The 25,000-nt window shown below is 42.3% G+C and overlaps 1 protein-coding gene across 1 annotated transcript in view; it reads left to right on the forward strand.

The window, feature by feature from the left end:
• Positions 1-11,513: 11,513 nt before the first annotated feature.
• The window catches only part of LOC120554767 (coagulation factor X-like), a gene marked incomplete at its 5' end in the record, with an annotated part of 16,377 nt that continues 2,890 nt past the window's right edge, over positions 11,514-25,000 (forward strand). The window contains 7 exons of the mRNA XM_039793797.1: positions 11,514-11,690; positions 11,992-12,016; positions 12,407-12,520; positions 14,014-14,145; positions 15,406-15,707; positions 17,723-17,840; positions 21,040-21,227. Of these exons, the coding sequence (XP_039649731.1) occupies positions 11,514-11,690; positions 11,992-12,016; positions 12,407-12,520; positions 14,014-14,145; positions 15,406-15,707; positions 17,723-17,840; positions 21,040-21,227 (1,056 nt within the window). The remainder of the gene's footprint in view (positions 11,691-11,991; positions 12,017-12,406; positions 12,521-14,013; positions 14,146-15,405; positions 15,708-17,722; positions 17,841-21,039; positions 21,228-25,000) is intronic.

The raw sequence follows: 25,000 nt of genomic DNA on the forward strand, positions 1-25,000 counted from the left end.
GCTCCTCTGCTGAATGGCTCTGCCCTGACCGAAAGACTTTAACCGTTGACCTAGAGGGAAGAGGGAGGGGGGTAATAGGAGGGGTTGGGGGGGCGGGGTAATTAACCCTCCCTGTGTAAACTCAACATTGAACTCTGCCCCCCCCCCCCCCACCCTGCATGCATGTGGACACAAACATACATGAACAAACATGTCCATAATACTCTGCTGCCCCAGGACACATTTCTCATGTGTCTGTCTTTATCAACGAGGCGGGGCTGTGTGTGTGTGGGGGAGGGCGGGGGGGCTGTGGGTGGGGGGAGCTGTGGGGGGGCAGCCATTAGACGTTGTGGTCGTTTGTTTTGAAATTTTTTGTCATTTTTGTCCCGATATTTGTATTTTATTTCCAACATTTTTGTCGTTTTTCAACATCTGTTGAACTTTCTCATAGTTCTTTTGGGACTTTTTTATGATTTTCTTCCCAAAAATAATATTTGTTGTTTAATTTTTTGTTTTTTTTGGGACATTTAGTTTTTTTAAATTATCTTTAACTTTTCTTCACTCATTCAGACTGCTAACATTATTTGCCCCTACCGCCCAAAATGCCCCGGGGCATGTAAATTACCCAATTAATGTTTCATTTCTCTGGTCTAGTCTTTTTCTTACGCTAATGCTTTTATTTTGAAAAGTCTGCAAACTCACTAACATTAGGCTACATTGAGGAGGGGTTGCGGGGGGGGCTAGTAGGAGGGGTTGGGGGTAATAAACCCTCCCTGTGTAAACTCAACATTGAACTCTGCCCCCCCCACCCTGCATGCATGTGGACACAAACATACATGAATAAACATGTCCATAATACTCTGCTGCCCCACCACACATTTTTAGGGTGGTTGTTTTTTGTCTTTATTTTCGAAATATTTTGTAATTTCATTGCCGATATTTGTGGGTTTTTGTTGTAGTTTTTCAACATTTGTTACACTTTCTCGAAGTTTTTTAATTTATTTATTTTTTGAGATTTCTTTTGGCATTTTAGGCCTTTATCAGATAGGACAGCTTTAGACATGAAAGGGGAGAGAGAGAGGTTTATGTCGCCTTTATGTCACCTTTATGTGGCCTTTATGTAGCCTTTATGTCGCCTTTTTGTCACCTTTTTGTCGCCTTTTTGTCGCCTTTTTGTCGCCTTTATGTAGCCTTTTTGTCGCTTTTATATCACCTTTATGTCGTCTTTATGTGGCCTTTATGTGGCCTTTATGTCACCTTTATGTTGCCTTGTTGTCACTTTTATGTTGCCATTTTGTCACCCTTTTGTCGCCTTTATGTTGCCTTTATGTCGCCTTTATGTGGCCTTTATGTCACCTTTATGTTGCCTTTTTGTCACCTTTTTGTCGCCTTTATGTCACCTTTATGTCACCTTTATGTCGCCTTTATATCACCTTTATGTCGCCTTTATATCACCTTTATGTCGCCTTTATGTCACCTTTATGTTGCCTTTTTGTTGCCTTTATGTCTCCTTTATGTCGCCTTTATATCACCTTTATGTCACCTTTATGTGGCCTTTATGTCGCCTTTATGTCGCCTTTATGTCGCCTTTATGTGGCCTTTATGTTGCCTTTATGTCACCTTTATGTTGCCTTTTTGTCGCCTTTATGTTGTCTTTTTGTCGCCTTTATGTCACCTTTATGTCACCTTTATGTCGCCTTTATATCACCTTTATGTCACCTTTATATCACCTTTATGTCGCCTTTATGTCACCTTTATGTTGTCTTTTGGTTGCCTTTATGTCTCCTTTATGTTGCCTTTATATCACCTTTATGTCCCCTTTATGTTGCCTTTATGTCACCTTTATGTTGCCTTTTTGTCGCCTTTATGTTGTCTTTTTGTCGCCTTTATGTCTCCTTTATGTTGTCTTTTTGTCGCCTTTATGTCACCTTTATGTTGTCTTTTTGTCGCCTTTATGTCACCTTTATGTTGTCTTTTTGTCGCCTTTATGTCTCCTTTATGTTGTCTTTTTGTCGCCTTTATGTCTCCTTTATGTTGTCTTTTTGTCGCCTTTATGTCACCTTTATGTTGCCTTTTTGTCGCCTTTATGTTGTCTTTTTGTCGCCTTTATGTCACCTTTATGTTGCCTTTATGTCACCTTTATGTCGCCTTGTTGTCGCCTTTATGTTGTCTTTTTGTGAGGGGTCTTGGTGTCCTCCCCCAGGGAAGTTTTCAGCATCAACGACTTCATTCCCTGTATTCGGATACACTTTTATGCACCAATTTTTGGTGGAAATACCTTTATTTCGCCTTCATGTGAAGAAGAAAAACACACATGACAATTCAAAATATGTCAAAAATATGAAGCAAAGAATGTTGTTGTGTGTCAGTGGGCATATTTAAGGAACCAGACGGATGCCTTGCTCAGAGGATCAGGTTACTCTTGGTGTGTGGAAGAGGAATGTGGATCTCAACACGCCTCAGGAATGAAAGAGAGGAATTCTCCTCCGACTTCTTTATCTTATCAGTGTTTACTGTCAGCATCGGCCGGCTGTCTCTGCTCACTCAAAATCACTCAAACTGACTAGAGCTGTCGATGGGTGCCAAACTAGCACTTAGAGGAGGGAGTAACGGTAACAGACAGACAGGCAGACAGACAGGAAGAGAGACAGACAGAGAGAGAGAGAGAGAGAGAGACAGACAGAGAGGCACTTTTTTCCAACAGTTTGGTTTATGTTTGTGATGCTTTTTTGGGTGTTTTTGGGCGCTTTTTTTTAACAAATTCAGATCCAGTTAGTGTAGGTTATGGCCAGACTCTTGGTCTAGTCGAGTTGGTTTTATTGTCATTTCAGCCATAGATCAGAAAAACTTTATTTATAACATATTTACTTTATTATAAGATTATATGATCGCATAATTCAATGCATAATCAGCCAAAATTCCGCATATTCATGCGCGGGCACTTCCGCATAAATTGCCGATTTCCGCGCAAAATATGCGGCGCTTTGCATGATTTCATAATCCTCGCATTTTCGTTGCAAAAAAGTCCCGTAATATATCTTAGCAGAAAGTTGAAATTCCTGTTCCTGCAATTTCATCTCATAAAATTGCATAAATATCATATAGAGCATATCCCATCGCATGTATTAAGAAAACATGCCGAATAATCACAAAAAAACTCTGCGTTTTTCTGGAAGGACTGACATATGCTGTACAGAGTGACACGAAATAGAGTTTCACCGTGGCTCAAGTGGTGTTACACATTTAAAATATATGAAAACAACATTCGAGACATGGCTACATGTAGTGCACACATTTTAGTCGCCGTTTTGTCGCCTTTTAGTCACATTTTTGTTGCCAGGAGAGCATTTCAGTTCAGTGTGAAAATGTGCATCACAGTCTGCAAGAAGCTCTTCCACATGCTGGAGGTTAGGGCAGTAATACTGCAGTCCCTGGCAGTAATACTGCAGTCCCTGGCAGTAATACTGCAGTCCCTGGCAGTAATACTGCAGTCCCTGGCAGTAATACTGCAGTCCCTTCTACCTGATGGCAGTAATACTGCAGTCCCTTCTACCTGATGGCAGTAATGTCGCCTTTATGTGGCCTTTATGTGGCCTTTATGTGGCCTTTATGTGGCCTTTATGTGGCCTTTATGTGGCCTTTATGTGGCCTTTATGTCGCCTTTATGTGGCCTTTATGTGGCCTTTATGTGGCCTTTAAGTCATCTTTATGTCGCCTTTATGTCACCTTTATGTCGCCTTTATGTCGCCTTTATGTCGCCTTTATGTGGCCTTTATGTGGCCTTTATGTGGCCTTTATGTGGCCTTTATGTTGCCTTTATGTGGCCTTTATGTCGCCTTTATGTCGCCTTTATGTCGCCTTTATGTCGCCTTTATGTGGCCTTTATGTTGCCTTTATGTGGCCTTTATGTCGCCTTTATGTGGCCTTTATGTGGCCTTTATGTGGCCTTTATGTGGCCTTTATGTGGCCTTTATGTGGCCTTTATGTCGCCTTTATGTCGCCTTCATGTCGCCTTTATTGTTATGGAACGACACAGAAGGTGGGACCCAAAAGCAGACGACCAACACAAAAAGTAAGATTAAGTGACTTACTGCGTGAAATATATACAATAAATGTGCTGGTGGCAAAAAAGGGGAAGTTGTGTCGAGGGAAACCAGTGGTGAGTGGTGGGTGCTGTGTGCTCTCCAGAGCGTGGTGGGGGTGACCATGTGGTAGGCCTACTGCAGAGTCCAACAAACTATTGAGTCCAATCCTTACTGAGAGAGAGAGGAGCAGGTGTGAGGAGCAAGCAGGCAGGCAGGCAGGCACACGAAGGAGCAAGGCAGGCTGCAACAAGAGATAAACACAGAAAAACTGTTTTAACTACACAAGGAAAAACACCATGAACACAGATAACACAGATAACACAGAGAGCCAGGATTGCCACTATACCATGCTAGTAGACTGTACGATCTGGCGATGAGAGGATCCCAGAGCCAGCCTTAAATACTGCAGGAGGCTGATTAGGGAATGAGCTTCACCTGGAGGGACCTGCCAGCTAAGCCACGCCCACAGCTCACAGTCATCAGAACAGGAGGGAGAACATGAGGGAAAAACAAAAACACACAGAACAAGAAGCAGCACAGGCTGCCATGATGACATCATGACATTTATGTCGACTTTATGTCGCCTTTATGTTGCCTTTATGTCGCCTTTATGTGGCCTTTATGTGGCCTTTATGTGGCCTTTATGTCGCCTTTATGTCACCTTTATGTCGCCTTTATGTCGCCTTCATGTGGCCTTCATGTGGCCTTTATTTCACCTTTATGTCGCCTTTATGTCACCTTTATGTTGCCTTTATGTGGCCTTTATGTGGCCTTTATGTCACCTTTATGTTGCCTTTATGTCACCTTTATGTCGCCTTTATGTCGCCTTTATGTCGCCTTCATGTGGCCTTTATGTCACCTTTATGTTGCCTTTATGTCGCCTTTATGTGGCCTTTATGTGGCCTTTTGTCTCCTTATTATGCCTACCTTTATGTGGCCTTTATGCGTGTGCCTTTATGTCCCTTCATGTGGCCTTCATGTAGCCTCTTATGTGGCCTTTATGTCGCCCTTTATGTGGCCTTTATGTGGCCTTTATGTCGCCTTTATATCGCCTTTATGTCACCTTTATACGCCTTTATGTCCTTCAGCCTTTCATGTCACCTTCATGTAGTCTCTATGTGGCCTTCCATGTGGCCTTTATGTCGCCTTCTTTATGTGGCCTTTATGTCGCCTTTATAGTTGTCCTTTTATGTCGCTTTTATAGTTGCCTTTATGTATCTTTATGTTGCCTTATACTCGCCTTTATGTGGCCTTTATGTCACTTTCTTTTATATCACTTTTATGTCACCTTTATGTTGCCCTCATGTGGCCTCTTCATGTGGCCTTTATGTGGCCTTTATGTCACCTTTATATCGCCTTTAAGTCACCTTTATGTTGCCTTCATGTGGTCTCTATGGCCTTTATGGCCTTTATGTCGCCTTTATAAGCTTATGTGGCCTTTATACGCCTTTATGTCGCCTTTATGTCTTCATGTCGCCTTCATGCCGCCTTCATGTGGTCTTCATGGGTCTTCTTTAGCAGCCTTATGTCTACTTTTATGTTGCCCTTTATGTGTCTATGGGTCTTTATGTGTCCCTTTATGTACCTTATGCCCAACTTGATAGACACTTCTTAGGTACTCTAGTACCAGTACTAACCTTATGTCCTTTATAACAGCCTATCCATGTCTTTATGTAGTCCTTTGATACTCCTTATCGCCTTTATGTATTATAGTTTATTCCTATATCTCCTTTATAACACCCTTTATGTTTCCATGTGTCTCTCCATGGTTTATGTATCTTAGTATTAGACTTATGAGCCTTCAGCCCTTTATGGTAGGTCTATATCTACTTCTTTTATGTCACCCTTATGTGGCTTTATTTATTGGCTTATGACCTAACACCTTAAAAACAACCTTTATACAGTCTATGGCTATTTCACCTTTATGTCCCTTTAGGCAACCTGAGGTCGCCTTTATGTGGTTAGGGCCTTTACACCCTTTATGATGTGCCTTTATGTCAATCTATTGCCTTTATAGTTCTTATGTCACTCCATGTGGTCTTGATGCACCCTTTATGTGCTTTATATCTTTATAAAACTCTATGTATCTTTATCCATAACAGCCCTTTATCTACCTTTATGGACCTCTTATGTGGTCTTTAGTACCAGTAGCTTCCATGTGTTTCAGCGAGGCACCTAGGCTCTTTATGTGGTCTAGCTTTCCTTTATATACTTTTATTCACTCTTTGAGGACTCTTTAAGCCCATTTTTTTCAGTATCCTAGTATCCTTATTATTACTCGTACTTTTATGTGGTTCTTTATATCCTTTATGTTGTCTTTAAGTACTTTTATGTGCCTCTTTTATACTTCGTGTCTGATATTTATGAACAGCCTTATATCGCCTTATGCACTCTTATGTTGCCCATATACTCAGGGTTCTATGTATTTATGCCTTATATCTCCTTTATTACCTTATGTTCATCAGTGGTCTTTAGTTTTCTTTATCTCTTTATTGCTATCATTTCACTAACATATGCTCATGACATACCTATCCTTATGATCTTTAGTCTTATGTAGCCTTTATGGGTCATGGCCTTTTATAAACCCTATACAGCATGTCCAGTAATACAGCAGCACAGGACAGTGTAGGCTAGATATACTTATGACAGCATTCATCAATTCTATGGTCTACCGGAGGGCTATTGGCCTTTATGTCCCTTTATGGTCTTTATGTCGCCTCTTTTATATCGCCTTTATGTCACCTTTATGTGGCTTTATGGCCATGAGCTTTATGCAACTTTATGTGGAGGCTAGACTTTAGATTATGTGTCGGAGTACCTTTATGTGGTCTTAGCCTTAACTAGTGCCTTTATAAGCTTAGTGCATATTGGTCTTTAACCTCTTGTGGCTAGGCTTTATGTGGTCTATTGGCCCTTGTGGCCTTATGTGCTATGATTTTATGTGGCCATGTGGCTTGATATCGCCTTTAGGCCTTTAGTGGCCTCTTGTGGCCTTTAGTCGCCTTTATGGCCTTAGGTCACCTTTATGTCGCTGAGGGTCTTTATGTCGCTTCTTTTTGCTCCTTTTCCGGCTTTTTCGGCTTTTGTCGCTTTTGTCCCTTTTGTCGCTTTTATGTCTCATAACAGAGCCGTCTCTTTAAAGATAGTGTTGTTGAATTAGGTCTCACATTAGTCTTTAAATTGTATGTACAATGAGTGTAAACTAATATTTACAATACAATTTGGTAGTAGTGGACAGTACAAAGCCCAAACAATCCGACCCCAAAGAGTGGTAACACACACTAGCTACGGTAGTAAACAACAGAGCAACACAAGACAGAAAACAACACCAACTCAGAGTGAGATGGATCAGCGCTGCACGCTCGGACGCTTGTTTTCACTTTGCTTTGAGAAGTGCCAGGATGTTTGAGAAGGAGAATGGTTGCTGTCCCACGTAATAAACTTCACTGTGTGTCTGAGTGGGGGGGGGGGGGGGGGGGGGGGGGGGGGGGGGGCCAGGCTGTGTTGAGAAGGATTATTTTAATGATGACCCTCTAACACAGGCAAAAGGATAGAATAGTTTTACTGTCAAATCTCACCTATGGGGAGCCCTTCCAATTTATCTCTGGGGGTGGGGGGGGGTGGGTGTGGGTTGGTTTAGGTGTGTGTGTGTGTGGGGTGTGGGGTGTGTGAAGGGGGGGTGGTGTGTGGGGGGAGGGGAGGGGGCCAGTTGGGTCTGGGAAAAACATGCTTAAATGTCTCCGTTATACAGCAGGTCACTGTTGTTTTTGACACACACACACACACACACACACACACACACACACACAGACACACACACACACATACACACACAGACAAACACACACACACACACACACACAATACACAGACAGCAACACAGAAATACATCACACACACACACACACACACACACACACACAGACATGCACACACACACACACAGACACATAGACATGACACACAGACACAGACACACACACAGACATGCACCACACACAACAAATAGACACACACATAGACACGCACACACCCAAGCACACAACATCACACACACACAACACGCACAACACGCACACACCCACAGACATACACACACACACACACACACACACACACACACAAGCTGGAAACACAGACACACACACACACACACACACACACACACACACACACAGACACACACACACACACACGTATTGCACATAATTGGACTGGTGCATATTGATTATATTTTATTTTGGCTTGCTTTTCCACAGACCACCTGCAGTACTGTCACAGCATCACTATGGTCCACAGACCACAGTTTGGGAACCATCCACTTTATTTGTTTGAATATGTGGTTGAAAGAAACCCAAATGTTGTGCTGTAGAAACTATGACTGTGGGTCAGATTAGGACTAGGCTAGACCTTAGATTAAGAGACATGACCTGCAGCAAATTTGACATTTTCTGGTCCAAATGGGAAAAATTGGTTTTTTCAAAGTTTCTGTCAATGTTTTATCGGGTTTTTGATGTTTTTTATTCTTTCCAAACGGTTTTGCCAATTTTTTCCAACATTTTGCCACTTTTTCCAACGCTTTTCAACATTCTTGTCCCTTTTGGTCGCTTTTGCCAATTTTTCCAAGTTTTTGTCACTTGTTTAAAAAGTTTTCCAATGTTTGTGTCACTTTTTCCAACGTTTCTTCTGATGTTTTCCAAAGTTTTGTCACTTTGTCACGTTTTGCCACTTTTTCCATCATTCAAGTTTTTGCCACTTTTTCCAACGTTTTCAACTTTTTGTCACTTTTTGTCACGTTTTTGCCACTTTTTCCAAGTTTTTGTCACTTGTTTAAAAGTTTTCCAATTTTTATGTCACTTTTTCCAACGTTTTTCTGATGTTTTGCAAAGGTTTTGTCACGTTTTTGACATTTTTGTCACTTTTTCCAATGTTTTTCCAAGTTTTTGACATTTTTTCCAATTTTTGACATTTTTTCCAATGTTTTTCACATTTTTGTCACGTTTTTGCCACTTTTTCCAAAGTTTTTCACATTTTTGTCACTTGTTGCCACGTTTTTGCCACTTTTTCCAAGTTTGTCCAAGTTTTTGCCACTTGTTTCAAAGTTTTCCAATGTTTATGTCACTTTGTCCAACGTTTTTCCAACGGTTTTGTCACGTTTTTGACATTTTTGTCACTTTTTCCAATGTTTTTCCAAGTTTTTGACATTTTTTCCAATGTTTTTTTGACATTTTGTGTCTTTTGTTACGTTTTGACACTTTTTCCAAAGTTTTTCACATTTGTCACGTTTTTGACACTAGTGGTCCACAGACCACAGTTTGGGAACCATCCACGTTATTTTGTTTGAATATGTGGTTGAAAGAAACCCAAATGTTGTGCTGTAGAAACGTTATGACTGTGGGTCAGATTAGACTAGGTTAGACCTAGGTTAGGTTATTAAGGACCTGCAGCAACTTTGACATTTTCTGGGTCCAAATGGGAAAAAAATTGGTTTTTCAAAGTTTCTGTCAATGTTTTATCGGCTTTTTTGATGTTTTTTTATTCTTTTCCAACGGTTTTGCCACTTTTTCCAACATTTTTTTTTTTTTGCCATCTTTTTTTTCCAACGTTTTTCAACATTCTTTCCCTTTTTCCCCTTTTTCCCTTTTTTTTTTTTTTTTTCCCTTTTTTAATTTTCCTTTTTTTTTCCTTTTTCCTTTTTTTTTCTTTTTTTTTTTTTTTTTTCTTTTCTTTCTTTTTTTTTTTTTTTCTTCTTTTTTTTTCTTTTTTTCCCTTTTTTTCTTTTTTTCAACATTTTTGTCACTTTTTGTCACGTTTTTGCCACTTTTTCCAAGTTTTTGTCACTTGTTTAAAAGTTTTCCAATTTTTATGTCACTTTTTCCAACGTTTTTCTGATGTTTTGCAAAGGTTTTGTCACGTTTTTGCCACTTTTTCCAAAGTTTTTCACATTTTGTCACTTGTTGCCACGTTTTTGCCACTTTTTCCAAGTTTGTCCAAGTTTTTGCCACTTGTTTCAAAGTTTTCCAATGTTTATGTCACTTTGTCCAACGTTTTTCTGATGTTTTCCAACGGTTTTGTCACGTTTTTGACATTTTTGTCACTTTTTCCAATGTTTTTCCAAGTTTTTGACATTTTTTCCAATGTTTTTCAAATTTTTGTCACTTTTTGTTACGTTTTTGACACTTTTTCCAAAGTTTTTCACATTTGTCACGTTTTTGACACTAGTGGTCCACAGACCACAGTTTGGGAACCATCCACGTTATTTTGTTTGAATATGTGGTTGAAAGAAACCCAAATGTTGTGCTGTAGAAACGTTATGACTGTGGGTCAGATTAGACTAGGTTAGACCTAGATTAGGTTATTAAGGACCTGCAGCAACTTTGACATTTTCTGGGTCCAAATGGGAAAAAAATTGGTTTTTCAAAGTTTCTGTCAATGTTTTATCGGCTTTTTTTATGTTTTTTTATTCTTTTCCAACGGTTTTGCCACTTTTTCCAACATTTTGCCACTTTTTCCAACGTTTTTCAACATTCTTGTCCCTTTTTGTCACGTTTTTGCCACTTTTTCCAAGTTTTTGTCACTTGTTTAAAAGTTTTCCAATGTTTATGTCACTTTTTCCAACGTTTTTCTGATGTTTTCCAAAGTTTTTGTCACTTTTTGTCACGTTTTTGCCACTTTTTCCATCATTTTCCAAGTTTTTGCCACTTTTTCCAACGTTTTTCTGATGTTTTCCAAAGGTTTTGTCACGTTTTTGACATTTTTGTCACTTTTTCCAATGTTTTTTCACATTTTTTCCAATGTTTTTCACATTTTTGACACTTTTTCCAAAGTTTTTCACATTTTTGTCACTTGTTGCCACGTTTTTGCCACTTTTTCCAAGTTTTTCCAAGTTTTTGCCACTTGTTTCAAAGTTTTCCAATGTTTATGTCACTTCTTCCAACGTTTTTCTGATGTTTTCCAACGGTTTTGTCACGTTTTTGACATTTTTGTCACTTTTTCCAAGTTTTTCCAAGTTTTTGACACTTTTTCCAAAGTTTTTCACATTTGTCACTTTTTGTCACGTTTTTGACACTTTTTCCAAAGTTTTTCCAAGTTTTTGTCACTTGCTTAAAAGTTTTCCGATGTTTATGTCACTTTTTCCAACGTTTTTCTGATGTTTTTGTCACTTTTTGTCACGTTTTGTCACGTTTTTGCCAATTTTTCCAACATTTTTGTCCCTTTTTCCAAAGTTTTTCACATTTTTGTCACTTTTTGTCACGTTTTTGCCACTTTTTGTTGACGTTTTTCCAACTTTTTCCAACATTTTTCCAAGTTTTGGCACTGTTTACAACGATTTTCAAAGTTTATGTCACTGTTTCCTAAGTTGCTGTCACTGTTTCCAGGGTTAAGGAAGAATCAAGGACAGAAAAGGTGAAGAACAGACAGGAGCTGTAACAGCGTAACGGTTGCTGAACATCTTGTCTTACAGTGTTCTTGGGCGGCGAGGAGGCCAGCCAGGTTCTGACCCGACAGAGACGGGCCAACAGCGTTTTCGAGGAGTTTAAAAAGGGCAACATGGAGAGGGAGTGCAACGAGGAGCGCTGCAGCTGGGAGGAGGCGCGCGAGATCTTCGAGGACGTGGATAAAACTGTACTTACCTCCTGCAACGACAGACACTGAACGCATCATAACAAGTCTTAGAGACAGCGAGGCCCATCACCAGGCTGGACTTAGAGCTCCTAGCCTCACTAAAGATAGCTTTAGGGGGGGCACCGTTCTCCAAATCCTCCATCAGGGCTCCACATGAACCCTTTGAGGCGCTAAAAAGTTACTTGTCCGGATAAAGATTTATCATTTTATAATAATAATAATATATATATATATATATATTTTAGGGTATAGGGTAACCCTAACTCTAATTTGAATTGTCTGTGTTTCTATTTTTTTGCAGAACGACTTCTGGGCCAAATATGTCGGTAAGGAGATAGTTTGGACTTTGTGGTAACCCTCCCAGCTGATTTAGAGATCTTTCAAGGCCCTGACGCACCAATCAGACGGCCCTGCTGTGTCCTGCTACACCATGGGCTACTACAACTACCATTTCTAGTTACTGTTACTTTATCTTTATTGTGACTATTATTGCCACTGTTCATCACACCCCCAACCAGCACCGTCTCCCTAAAAGGGAGTTTTTCCTCACCACTGAATGCTTGCTCTTTGGGGGGGAATTACTAGAGTTGTGGGGTCCTTGTAAAGTATAGAGTGTGGTCTAGACCTCCTCTATCTGGACAGGGTCTCCAGATAACTCTTGTTATGGTTTGATACTAGAAATAAAAATGTAATTTAATGTAATTAAACTCCCCCAGATGGAGACGCGTGTCTGTCCAATCCCTGCGCTCATCACGGACTTTGCAAAGACGCGATCGGGACCTACAGCTGCTACTGCCAGGCCGGCTACCAGGGCTTCAACTGTGAGATCGGTACTGAACCAGAACCAGAACCAGAACCAGAACCAGAACCAGAACCAGAACCTGAACCCCTCTGGGCTCAGGGGCCTTCAGCTACACACTGGACCCAGTTCTTTAAACCAGACCTTTAATTTAATTCTGGGTGTTTTATTATATTATAGTGTACACAGACACATACAAGCATACAGACAAACACACACACACAGACACACACACAGACACACAGCACACACACAGACACATACAAGCATACAGACACACAGACACACACACACACACACACACACATACAGACACGTACAAGCATATACACACACAAGGACACAGACACATGCACGGACACAGACACAACAAACACACACACATGCACACAAGCACACAGACACACACACACACACACATAATCACACACACACAGCCACACACAAACACACACACACACACAGCCACACACACACACACACACACACAGTCAAGCATACACACACACACAGACACACAATCACACACACAAACACAAGCATACAGACACACACACACACACACACACACACATACAGCCACACACAAACACAGACACATTCAAGCATACACACACACACAATATCACACACACATAACCATAAAAACATGCATACTAGGACTACAGTTGAAAATTAGCTGACTGGCTAACACTGGCGCATTTACAGCAAATGTTGATTAATGTGCATTGTCCTAATCAAATAAACTTACTCACACACACACACACACACACACAGACACACACACAGACACACACACACACACACACACAATATCACACACACATAACCATAAAAACATGCATACTAGGACTACAGTTGAAAATTAGCTGACTGGCTAACACTGGCGATGTACATCGCAAATGTTGATTAATGTGCATTGTCCTAATCAAATAAACTTACTCACACACACACACACACACACACACACACACACACACACACACACACACACACACACACACACACACACAATATCACACACACATAACCATAAAAACATGCATACTAGGACTACAGTTGAAAATTAGCTGACTGGCTAACACTGGCGCATTTACAGCAAATGTTGATTAATGTGCATTGTCCTAATCAAATAAACTTACTCTCACACACACACACACACACACACACACACACACACACACACACACACACACACACACAGAGACACACACACACACACAATATCACACACACATAACCATAAAAACATGCATACTAGGACTACAGTTGAAAATTAGCTGACTGGCTAACACTGGCGCATTTACAGCAAATGTTGATTAATGTGCATTGTCCTAATCAAATAAACTTACTCTCACACACACACACACACACAAACACACACACACACACACACACACACACACACACACACACACACACACACACACACACACACACACACACACACACACACACACACACACACACACACACACACACACACACCCCCTATATCCTGACAGCGTTCCTCTGTCTCTGCAGTGATTCCCGAGCTGTGTGAGAACAGAAACGGCGGCTGCGAACACTTCTGCAGCGTGGCCCGGGGGAACGTGGAGTGCTCCTGTGCTGCCGGATACTTCCTGGGATCGGACGACAAGTCCTGCGAATCCAACGGTGAAACAGACCCTAAACCCTCTAGTTGTATCCTTGCAGTTTTTCCTATCCTTGTAAAACTTTTGGGAGTGAGGCATTACATAACCAGGCTTGGGTCTGTTGGTCCAAAATCATATTCTGTAATCACTGAAGTCTGGGTAATAATAGAAGGTCCTAACTTAATGTTTAAAAGAGTATTTAAGCAGCAGTGGCAGCAAAAAACTGTCCTGTTAGTAGTGTCCCAGTGTCTAACTGTCCCGGGACAGTCATGGGACTCCCATGAGTGGTCTTAGTGGTCCCCTAATACTGTATCTGAAGTCTCTTTTATATAGGCCTTAGTGGTCCCCTAATACTGTATCTGAAGTCTCTTCTATATAGACCTTAGTGGTCCCCTAATACTGTATCTGAAGTCTCTTTTATATAGACCTTAGTGGTCCCCCAATACTGTATCTGAAGTCTCTTTTATATAGACCTTAGTGGTCCCCCAATACTGTATCTGAAGTCTCTTTTATATAGACCTTAGTGGTCCCCTAATACTGTATCTGAAGTCTCTTTTATATAGGCCTTAGTGGTCCCCTAATACTGTATCTGAAGTCTCTTTTATATAGACCTTAGTGGTCCCCTAATACTGTATCTGAAGTCTCTTTTATATAGACCTTAGAGGTCCCCTAATACTGTATCTGAAGTCTCTTTTATATCGACTTTAGAGGTCCCCTAATACTGTATCTGAAGTCTCTTTTATATAGACCTTAGAGGTCCCCTAATACTGTATCTGAAGTCTCTTTTATATAGACCTTAGTGGTCCCCTAATACTGTATCTGAAGTCTCTTTTATATAGACCTTAGAGGTCCCCTAATACTGTATCTGAAGTCTCTTTTATATAGACTTTAGTGGTCCCCTAATACTGTATCTGAAGTCTCTTTATATAGGCCTTAGTGGTCCCCTAATACTGTATCTGAAGTCTCTTTTATATAGACCTTAGTGGTCCCCTAATACTGTATCTGAAGTCTCTTTTATATAGACCTTAGTGGTCCCCTAATACTGTATCTGAAGTCTCTTTTATATAGACCTTAGTGGTCCCCTAATACTGTATCTGAAGTCATTTCTAGCCACTGGGGGGCCATAGTCAGGCTGGGGGAACTCACATTAATGTTAAAAAACCTCATAAAGTGACATTTTCATGCCGTGGGACCTTTAAAGTAAAAACTTTGACTTGCTTGGTGTCACTGAATGAAAAGGCTCCTACACTCTGACCTCTAAACTTCACATGACCTCTTGCAGAGCCCTTCAAATGTGGCGCCATCATCAGCGGGAAGACCCGGACCGTTTTCAGGTACGAGCGTCCGAACGCAACGGACGCCAACGCCACCGAGTCCAACCGGACGCACACACACCAGAACACAAACTCCACTGAGCAGAGCTCGCCGGACTCATCCTATACTACTGAGAACAGCAGCAGCAGCAGCACGAGTCAGACTGTCTCACAAGCCACCGTGTTAGAGGACTTGATCACGTCTGAAATGGCGAGCTGGAACCGAATCGTCAACGGAGAGGACTGTCCACCAGGAGAATGTCCATGGCAGGTATAGAGACAACATTCGCACATGTAGACATGCACGCCACTTTCTAAAGCCACGTGGCGTGCTACCTGGACGCATTTTGAGCTATCAGCGTGGATGTAGACACGCACGCCACTTTCTAAAGCCATGTGGCGTGCTACCTGTACTTATTTTGAGCTATCTAAGTGTATGTAGACATGCACGCCACTTTCTAAAGCCACGTGGCGTGCTACCTGTACGCATTTTGAGCTATCAGCGTGTATGTAGACATGCACGCCACTTTCTAAAGCCTCGTGGCGTGCTACCTGTACGCATTTTGAGCTATCAGCGTGGATGTAGACATGCACGCCACTTTCTAAAGCCACGTGGCGTGCTACCTGTATGTATTTTGAGCTATCAGCGTGGATGTAGACATGCACGCCACTTTCTGAAGCCACGTGGCGTGCTACCTGGACGCATTTTGAGCTATCTAAGTGTGGTAGACACGCGACGCCACTTTCTGAAGCCCCCGTACGCGTGCTACCTGGACGCATTTTGAGCTATCAGCGTGGATAGACATGCACGCCAATTTCTAAAGGCCACGTATGCGCTACCTGCACGCATTTTGAGCTATCTAAGTGTATGTAGATATGCACGCCACTTTCTAAAGCCACGCGAGCTGCTACCCGCGCATTTTGAGCTATCAGCGTGAATGTGGCATACGCACGCCACTTCTTAAAGCCACGCATGCTACCTGTATGTATTTTGAGCTATGCGGATGGTGACATGTACGCACTTTCTGAAGCCACGGGCGGCTACCTGGACGATTTTGAGCTATCTAAGTGTATGTAGACACGCACCACTTCCTGAAGCCTCGTGTGCGCTAACTAGACGCATTTTGAGCTATCAGCGTGGATAGACACGACCCACTTTCTAAAGCCACGTGGCTACCTGTACTTATTTTGAGCTATCTAAGTTATGTAGACATGCACGCCACTTTCTAAAGCCCACGTGGGGCTACCTGTACGCATTTTGAGCTCATGTAAGTGATAGACATGCACGCCACTTTCTAAAGCCACGTGGCGTGCTACCTGTACGCATTTTGAGCTATCAGCGTGGATGTAGACATGCACGCCACTTTCTAAAGCCACGTGGCGTGCTACCTGTATGCATTTTGAGCTATCAGCGTGGATGTAGACATGCACGCCACTTTCTAAAGCCACGTGGCGTGCTACCTGGACGCATTTTGAGCTATCTGCGTGTATGTAGACATGCACGCCACTTTCTGAACGCCGCCTACCGCCTACGCGCCGCATTTTGAGCTATCAGCGTGGATGTAGACATGCACGCCACTTTCTAAAGCCACGTGGCGTGCTACCTGGACGCATTTTGAGCTATCTGCGTGTATGTAGACATGCACGCCACTTTCTAAAGCCACGTGGCGTGCTACCTGGACGCATTTTGAGCTATCTAAGTGTATGTAGACATGCACGCCACTTTCTAAAGCCTCGTGGCGTGCTACCTGTACGCATTTTGAGCTATCAGCGTGGATAGACATGCACGCCACTTTCTAAAGCCACGGTGGCGTACTTGTAACGCATTTTGAGCTATCAGCTGGATGTAGACAGGCACGGCACTTTCTAAAGCCTCGCTGCTACCTGGACGATTTTGAGCTATCAGCGTGGATAGACATACGCACGCCACTTTCTAAAGCCACGCATAACTTGTGATGTATTTTGAGCTATCAGCGTGGATTAGATTACGCACCCACTTTCTAAAGCCAATGCATGCGTGCTACTTGTATGTATTTTGAGCTATCAGCGGGGATAGAATGCACGCCACTTTCTAAAGCCACGTGGCGTGCTACCTGTACGCATTTTGAGCTATCTGGTGTATAGACATGCACGCCACTTTCTAAAGCCACGTGGCGTGCTACCTGTACGCATTTTGAGCTATCAGCGTGGATGTAGACATGCACGCCACTTTCTAAAGCCACGTGGCGTGCTACCTGGACACATTTGTTTACTGTAATTATTAACTTGTTTGTTTAATCCTCGAAGGCTCTCCTGATGAACGAGCACGGCGTGGGTTTCTGCGGAGGGACGATCCTCAACCATTACATCATCCTGACCGCCGCCCACTGCATGAACGAGTCACGCTACTTCTCCGTTAGGCTCGGTAGGTCTGACAACCAATCACAGCCTCCCACTCACCCAATGGATCGCATACTAATGTGGGATATGTCTGAAGGTCTACCATGGACTCTGTAACCGTGGTTACCTTGTTTCAAGCCATTCTAGCGCGGTATAGAAAGCCTGCAGGAAGACTCGGCTCGATTTCTGTTTTCTGACAGTTCCTCATTAATATTCAACAAGCTAAGCTGTTTGAATCTGATTGGCTAACAGCTAGCCAATGAGAGCCTGGCTGTCAGCATCCTTTACCCAGCCCAACTGGGCGAGCTCATGAATACTAATGAGCTCAGGCAGCATGATGTCAGACTGACCAGCTTTTTGTGGCCTTTTTGTCGCCTTTATGTCATCTTTATGTCGCCTTTATGTCACCTTTATGTTGCCTTTATGTCATCTTTATTTGGCCTTTATGTCGCCTTTATGTCTCCTTTTTGTCTTCTTTTGTCATCTTTTTGTCATCTTTATGTCGTCTTTATGTCGCCTTTATGTCTCCTTTTTGTCATCTTTTTGTCATCTTTTTGTCATCTTTATGTCGCCTTTATGTCGCCTTTATGTCTCCTTTTTGTCATCTTTTGTCATCTTTTTGTCATCTTTATGTTATCTTTATGTCCTCTTTATGTCATCTTTATTTGACCTTTATGTTGCCTTTATGTCTCCTTTTTTTCTCTTTTTGTCATCTTTTTGTCATCTTTATGACGCCTTTTATGCCTTTTATGTCTCCTTTTTGTCATCTTTTGTCGTCTTTTTGTCATCTTTATGTCGCCTTTTTGTCATCTTTATGTCGCCTTTTTGCCGCCTTTTTGTCATCTTTATGTCGCCTTTATGTCATCTTTATGTCGCCTTTTTGTCATCTTTATGTCGCCTTTTTGTCACTTTTTGTCATCTTTATGTGGCCTTTTTTTGTTCATTTCTTTATAACCTTTGTCACCTTACCTTTTATTTTATCTTTGTCGCTTTTACATCTTTATGGTCCTTTTGTTTTTGTCATCTTTATGTCTTTGTGTCCCTTTTGTCATCTTTATGTCGCCTTTTGTCACTTTTACTTTATCATCTTTATATCGCCTTTTATCATCTTTATGTCGCTTTTGTCATCTTTATGTCGCCTTTTGCCACTTTTTATCATCTTTATGTCTTTTCGTCTTTATGTCCTTTATTGTCTTTTTATTGCCTTTATTTCATCTTTATGTAGCTTTTTTATCATCTTTATGATCATTATATTCTTTTGGCTTCTTTGTCATCTTTATTGGTCTTTGTTTGTTCCTTTTATCATCTTTGTCGCTTTTTCACCATCTTTATGTACCTTTTATCATCTTTATGTTTTTGCCGCCTTTTATCACTTTATGCCCTTTTGTCTTTTCATCTTTATTAGCTTGTCAACCTTTATGGCCTTTATTATTCTTTTGTTTCTTTTATGGCCTTTATGTTCTTTATGTCGCCTTTATGTTCTTTATCGCTTTAGTCATCTTTGTGCTTTGACCTTTATGGAATTTTTAGTCATCTTTAGTCACCCAATGGATCGATACTAACGTTGATTTATGTCACATTGTTTACGATTTGTGAATTTCTACGTCTACAGCTTTGTTTGTCACTTTTATATTGCTTTTGTCATCTTTATGTTACCTTTTGTCGCGTTTTTTGTCATCTCTTTATGTGGTCTTTTGTCTGTACTTCCTTTATGGTATTCCTCTTTATGTGGCTTTTGTTGGCTTTGTCAATCTTTATGTTGCCCTTTATAGTCTTTCTTTGTCATCTTTATATGGCCTTTATGTGACCATTTTGTGGCATTTATGATCACTTTGATAAGTCACCTTTGTCGCCTTCATGTGGCCCTTATAGTCGTCCTTTATGTTGTTTTTTGTCCTTTTATCACCTTTATGTTTGCCTTTATAGTCAGCTTTATGTCATCTTTATGTATTCTTTTGTCGCCTTTTGTCATCTTTATGTGGTCTTTTGTTCGTCTTTATGTGGCCTCTTTTGTCTTTTGTCATCTTTATGTGGCCTTTGTCAACCCTTTATATTGCCTTTGTCATCTTTATGTTACCTTTTGTCGCCTTTTGTCATCTCTTTATGTCTTTTATCACCCTTTATTGCTCTTTTATTCCTTTATGTACCTTTATGTCATCCTTTTATGTATCCTTTTGTCATCCTTATGTGGCCTTTGTCTCTTTATGTGGTCACTTTTATACCTTTATGTGTCTTGGCGGCCTTTATGTCATCTTTACTGCTTTATGTGGCTCTTTATCCTACTCCTTTTATCACTCTTTATGCTTTAGTCTTTATGTCGACCTTTATGTGATCTTTATGGCCTTTTGTCACCTTTATGTTCCTTTTATCATCTTTATGTGTCTTTTGTGGTCATTCTTGTCGCCTTTTATTCTCTTTATGTGGCCTTTAGTCCCTCTTTATGTTGCCTTTATGTCATTCTTTATAAGCCTTTTTGTCGCCTTTATGTCGCCTTTACTGTCTCTTTTGTCGTCTTTATGCCCTTTTTTTATCTTTATGGCCTTTTATGGCCTTTATGTGCCTTTTTGTCGCCTCTTTATGTACCGCTTTAGTTCTTTATGTTGCCTTTATGTCATCTTTATGTTACCTTTATGTCGCCTTCTTTACGTGTCCCTTTATGTAGCCTTTATCTGCCTTTGTCATCTTTATGTGGCCTTTACGTTGCCCTTTATGTGGCCTTTATCCTCGCCTTTTGTCATCTTTATGTGGCCTTTTTAAGACCTTTATGTCGCCTTTATGTCATCTTTATGTGGCCTTTTGTCCTTTATGTGGCCTTTTGTCATCTTTATGTATCCCTTTTGTAGTTAACGTCGCCTTTTATCGCCTTTATGTGGCGTACCCTTTATGTTGCCTTTATGTCATCTTTATGTTACCTTTTTGTCGCCTTTATGTCGCCTTTACGTTGCCTTTTTGTGGCCTTTATCTCGCCTTTTTGTCATCTTTATGTGGCCTTTTTATGGCCTTTATGTCGCCTTTTTGTCGCCTTTATGTGGCCTTTTTGTCGCCTTTATGTCATCTTTATGTTACCTTTATGTCGCCTTTACGTTGCCTTTATGTGGCCTTTATCTCGCCTTTTGGCTATTTATGTGGCCTTTTTATGGCCTTTATGTCGCCTTTAAGTCATCTTTATGTGGCCTTTTTGTCGCCTGGATCACATACTAATGTGTGTTTGAAACTACTTTCAGGTGAGTTTGACACGTTGGTGGACCACGGTAATGAAGCTACACACGAGGTCCAGACCATCATCACCCACAAAGGGTACCGGCAGGACACCTACCACAACGACATCGCACTCCTCAAACTGGCCACGCCCATCAGGTTCTCCAGGTTCATCCTGCCGGCCTGCATACCCAAGCAAGATTTTGCCGAAAAGGTGAGCTATCAAAACCACTTTTACAACTCCCAACTTACACAAATGTTTGTTATGAACTCATTTAAAAGATAAATAGGTTGACATTTTGGGAAAGTAAGTGTATTTGCTCTCTCGTGGACCCGTCAGACATCCAAATGTTAGTTTTCGGCTGACTTATCGGTCTGTAAGTTAAGCTAACGTTACGTCAGAGCTAACGTTAGCTTAGTGTCTGCTGATTAATCACCGGAGGCTAGAACCTGGCTAGAAACGCAAATATATGCATTTCCCAAAATGCTTTGTGATTGTTTTAACACCATGTACAAAACCAGCCTCATTGTCTGTGTGTGTGTGTGTCTCTGTGTGTGTGTGTCTGTGTGTGTGTGTCTCTCTGTGTCTATGTGTGTGTGTGTGTGTGTGTGTGTGTGTGTGTGTGTGTGGTCTCTGTCTGTGTGTGTGTCCCTGTGTGTGTGTGTCTCTGTGTGTGTCTGTGTGTGTCCTGTGTGTCTGTGTGTGTGTGTGTCCCTTGTGTGTGTGTCCTGTGTGTGTGTGTCCGTGTGTGTGTGTGTGTGTGTCTCCAGTGTGTGTCCCTGCTTGTGTCTGTGTGTGTGGCGTCTGTCCGTGTGTGTGTGTGTGTCCTGTGTGTGTGTGTGTGTGTGTGTGTGTTCGCTGTGTGTGTGTCGTGGGTGTGTGTGCCCTGGTGGCCTGTATGTGTGGTCCTGTGTGTGGCCTCTGTTGTGTCCTGTGTGTCCTGTGCTGTCCCTGTGTGTGTGTGTGTGTTCCGTGTGTGTGTGTCCCGTGTGTCCTGTGTGTGTGTGGTCTGTGTGTGTGTGTGTGTCCCTGTGTGTGTCTGTCCCCTATGTGTGTGTCCTCTGTGTGTGTCCTGTGTGTCCTGTGTGTCCTGTGTGTGTGTCCTGTATGTGTGTCCTGTGTGTGTGTCCCGTGTGTGTGTCCTGTGTGTCCTGTGTGTGTGTGTCCTGTGCGTGTGTGTCTCTGTGTGTGTGTCCTGTGTGTCCCGTGTCCGTGTGTCCCTGTATGTGTGTGTCTCCTGTATGTGTGTGTGTGTGTGTGTGTCTCTGTGTGTGTGTGTCTGTGTGTGTGTGTGTCCTGTGTGTGTGTGTGTGTGTCTGTGTGTGTGTGTGGTGTCCTGTTGTGTGTGTGTGTGTGTCTGTGTGTGTGTGTGTGTGTGTGTGTCCCCTGTGTGTGTGTCTGTATGTGTGTGCTGTCTGTGTGTGTGTGTGTGTCCTGTGTGGTGTCCGTCGCCTGTGTGTGTCTGTGTGTGTGTGTGTGTTCCTGTGTGTGTGTCTCTGTGTGTGTGTGTGTGTGTGTCTCTGTGTGTGTGTGTGTGTGTCCTGTGTGTGTGTGTGTGTCTCGTGTGTGTGTGGTCTCTGTGTGTCTGTGTGTGTGTGTGTGTGTGTGTGTGTCATGTGTGTGTGTGTGTGTGTGTGTGTCTGTGTTTGTGTCTCTGTGTGTCTGTGTGTGTCTGTGTGTGTGTCCTGTGTGTGGTGTTGTGGTGTGTCTGGTGTGGTGTGTCTGTGTGTGTGTGTGTCTCTGTGTGGTGTGTATCTCTGTGTGTGTGTGTCCTGTGTGTGTGTGTCTGTGTGTGTCTGTGTGTGTCTCTGTGTGTGTGTCCTGTGTGTGTGTGTCTGTGTGTGTGTGTATCTCTGTGTGTGTGTGTCTGTGTGTGTGTGTGTCTGTGTGTGTGTGTGTGTGTGTGTCTGTGTGTGTGTGTGTGTGTCTCTGTGTGTGTGTGTGTCTCTGTATGTGTGTGTGTCTCTGTGTGTGTGTATCTCTGTGTGTGTGTGTATCTTTGTGTGTGTGTGTGTGTGTGTGTGTGTCTCTGTGTGTGTGTGTGTGTGTGTCTGTATGTGTGTGTGTCTCTGTGTGTGTGTGTGTGTCTGTGTGTGTGTGTGTCTCTGTGTGTGTCTCTGTGTGTGTGTGTGTGTGTGTGTGTGTGTGTGTGTGTCTCTGTGTGTGTGTGTGTGTGTGTGTGTGTGTGTGTGTCTCTGTGTCTGTGTGTGTGTGTGTGTGTGTGCGTCTGTTGTGTGTGTGTGTGTCTGTGTCTGTGTGTGTCTCTGTGTGTGTACCTTCTCTCCACCCTCCCAGGTGTTGATGCGGCACCTGACGGCATGGTCAGCGGTTTCGCCGTCTCGGCGAGGGCGCCAGCCGTCCACCATCTTACCCCTCGCCATGCCCTACGTGGACCGGCTAACGGCATCGAGTCCACCCAGCTGCGCATCTCCAACCGCATGTTCTGCCGGCTCGACCACGATAGCCAAGGACCGCCAGGGCGACAGCGTGGCCCGCGACGTCACGCGTAACATAGCACACACTTCATCACCGTCGTGAGCTGGAGGCGAAGGCTGCGCGCAAAGGCAAGAATCGGCGTCTACACGCAGGTGTCCAAAGTATCGGCTGGATACACGACTGCATCGAGAAGCTGACGGCCAAAGAGAAGAGCGGCGCCCGGGCCAAGAGGCACGGCGCCGCCGAGATCCAGAGGCTGGTTCTGTAACGCGGCGCTCAATGGGTCAACGCTAAAAGTCCACCGAGCAGGGATCAGAAACACTTTGAGCCTACTGATGTAATCATTGGTTTTATGTAGGGTTGAAATAAACTCTTAATTCACCCATTTACATGTGGAGATAATGCTGGCTCTATACACGCTAAAAGTCCTGATTATTTACATGGAGTCTGGTGGAGATATGCTGGCTCTATACACGCTAAAAGTCTTGATTATTTACATGGAGTCTGGTGGAGATATGCTGGCTCTATACACACTAAAAGTCTTGATTATTTACATGGAGTCTGGTGGAGATATGCTGGCTCTATACACACTAAAAGTCCTGATTATTTACATGGAGTCTGGTGGAAATATGCTGGCTCTATACACGCTAAAAGTCCTGATTATTTACATGGAGTCTGGTGGAAATATGCTGGCTCTATACACACTAAAAGTCTTGATTATTTACATGGAGTCTGGTGGAGATATGCTGGCTCTATACACGCTAAAAGTCCTGATTATTAACATGGAGTCTGGTGGAGATATGCTGACTCTATACACACTAAAAGTCCTGATTATTTACATGGAGTCTGGTGGAGATATGCTGGCTCTATACACACTAAAAGTCTTGATTATTTACATGGAGTCTGGTGGAGATATGCTGGCTCTATACACGCTAAAAGTCCTGATTATTTACATGGAGTCTGGTGGAGATATGCTGGCTCTATACACACTAAAAGTCCTGATTATTTACATGGAGTCTGGTGGAGATATGCTGGCTCTATACACACTAAAAGTCCTGATTATTTACATGGAGTCTGGTGGAGATATGCTGGCTCTAAACACGCTAAAAGTCCTGATTATTTACATGGAGTCTGGTGGGTTAATTTTTGAAAGGATCCTACAGAGATAGACCTTTTAGTTAAAGAGTAAGATCCTTTTAATTTAACATCAAACAGCCCTGAAATCACCATCACCAAACTCCACCAGACTCCATGTAAATAATCAGGACTTTTTATTGTATAGAGCCAGCATATCTCCACCAGACTCCATGTAAATAATCAGGACTTTTAGTGTGTATAGAGCCAGCATATCTCCACCAGACTCCATGTAAATAATCAGGACTTTTAGTGTGTATAGAGCCAGCATATCTCCACCAGACTCCATGTTAATAATCAGGACTTTTAGTGTGTATAGAGCCAGCATATCTCCACCAGACTCCATGTAAATAATCAGGACTTTTAGTGTGTATAGAGCCAGCATATCTCCACCAGACTCCATGTAAATAATCAGG

This window comes from Perca fluviatilis, chromosome 24, assembly GCF_010015445.1.
Source record: "Perca fluviatilis chromosome 24, GENO_Pfluv_1.0, whole genome shotgun sequence".
Classification (NCBI taxonomy): Eukaryota; Metazoa; Chordata; class Actinopteri; order Perciformes; family Percidae; genus Perca; species Perca fluviatilis.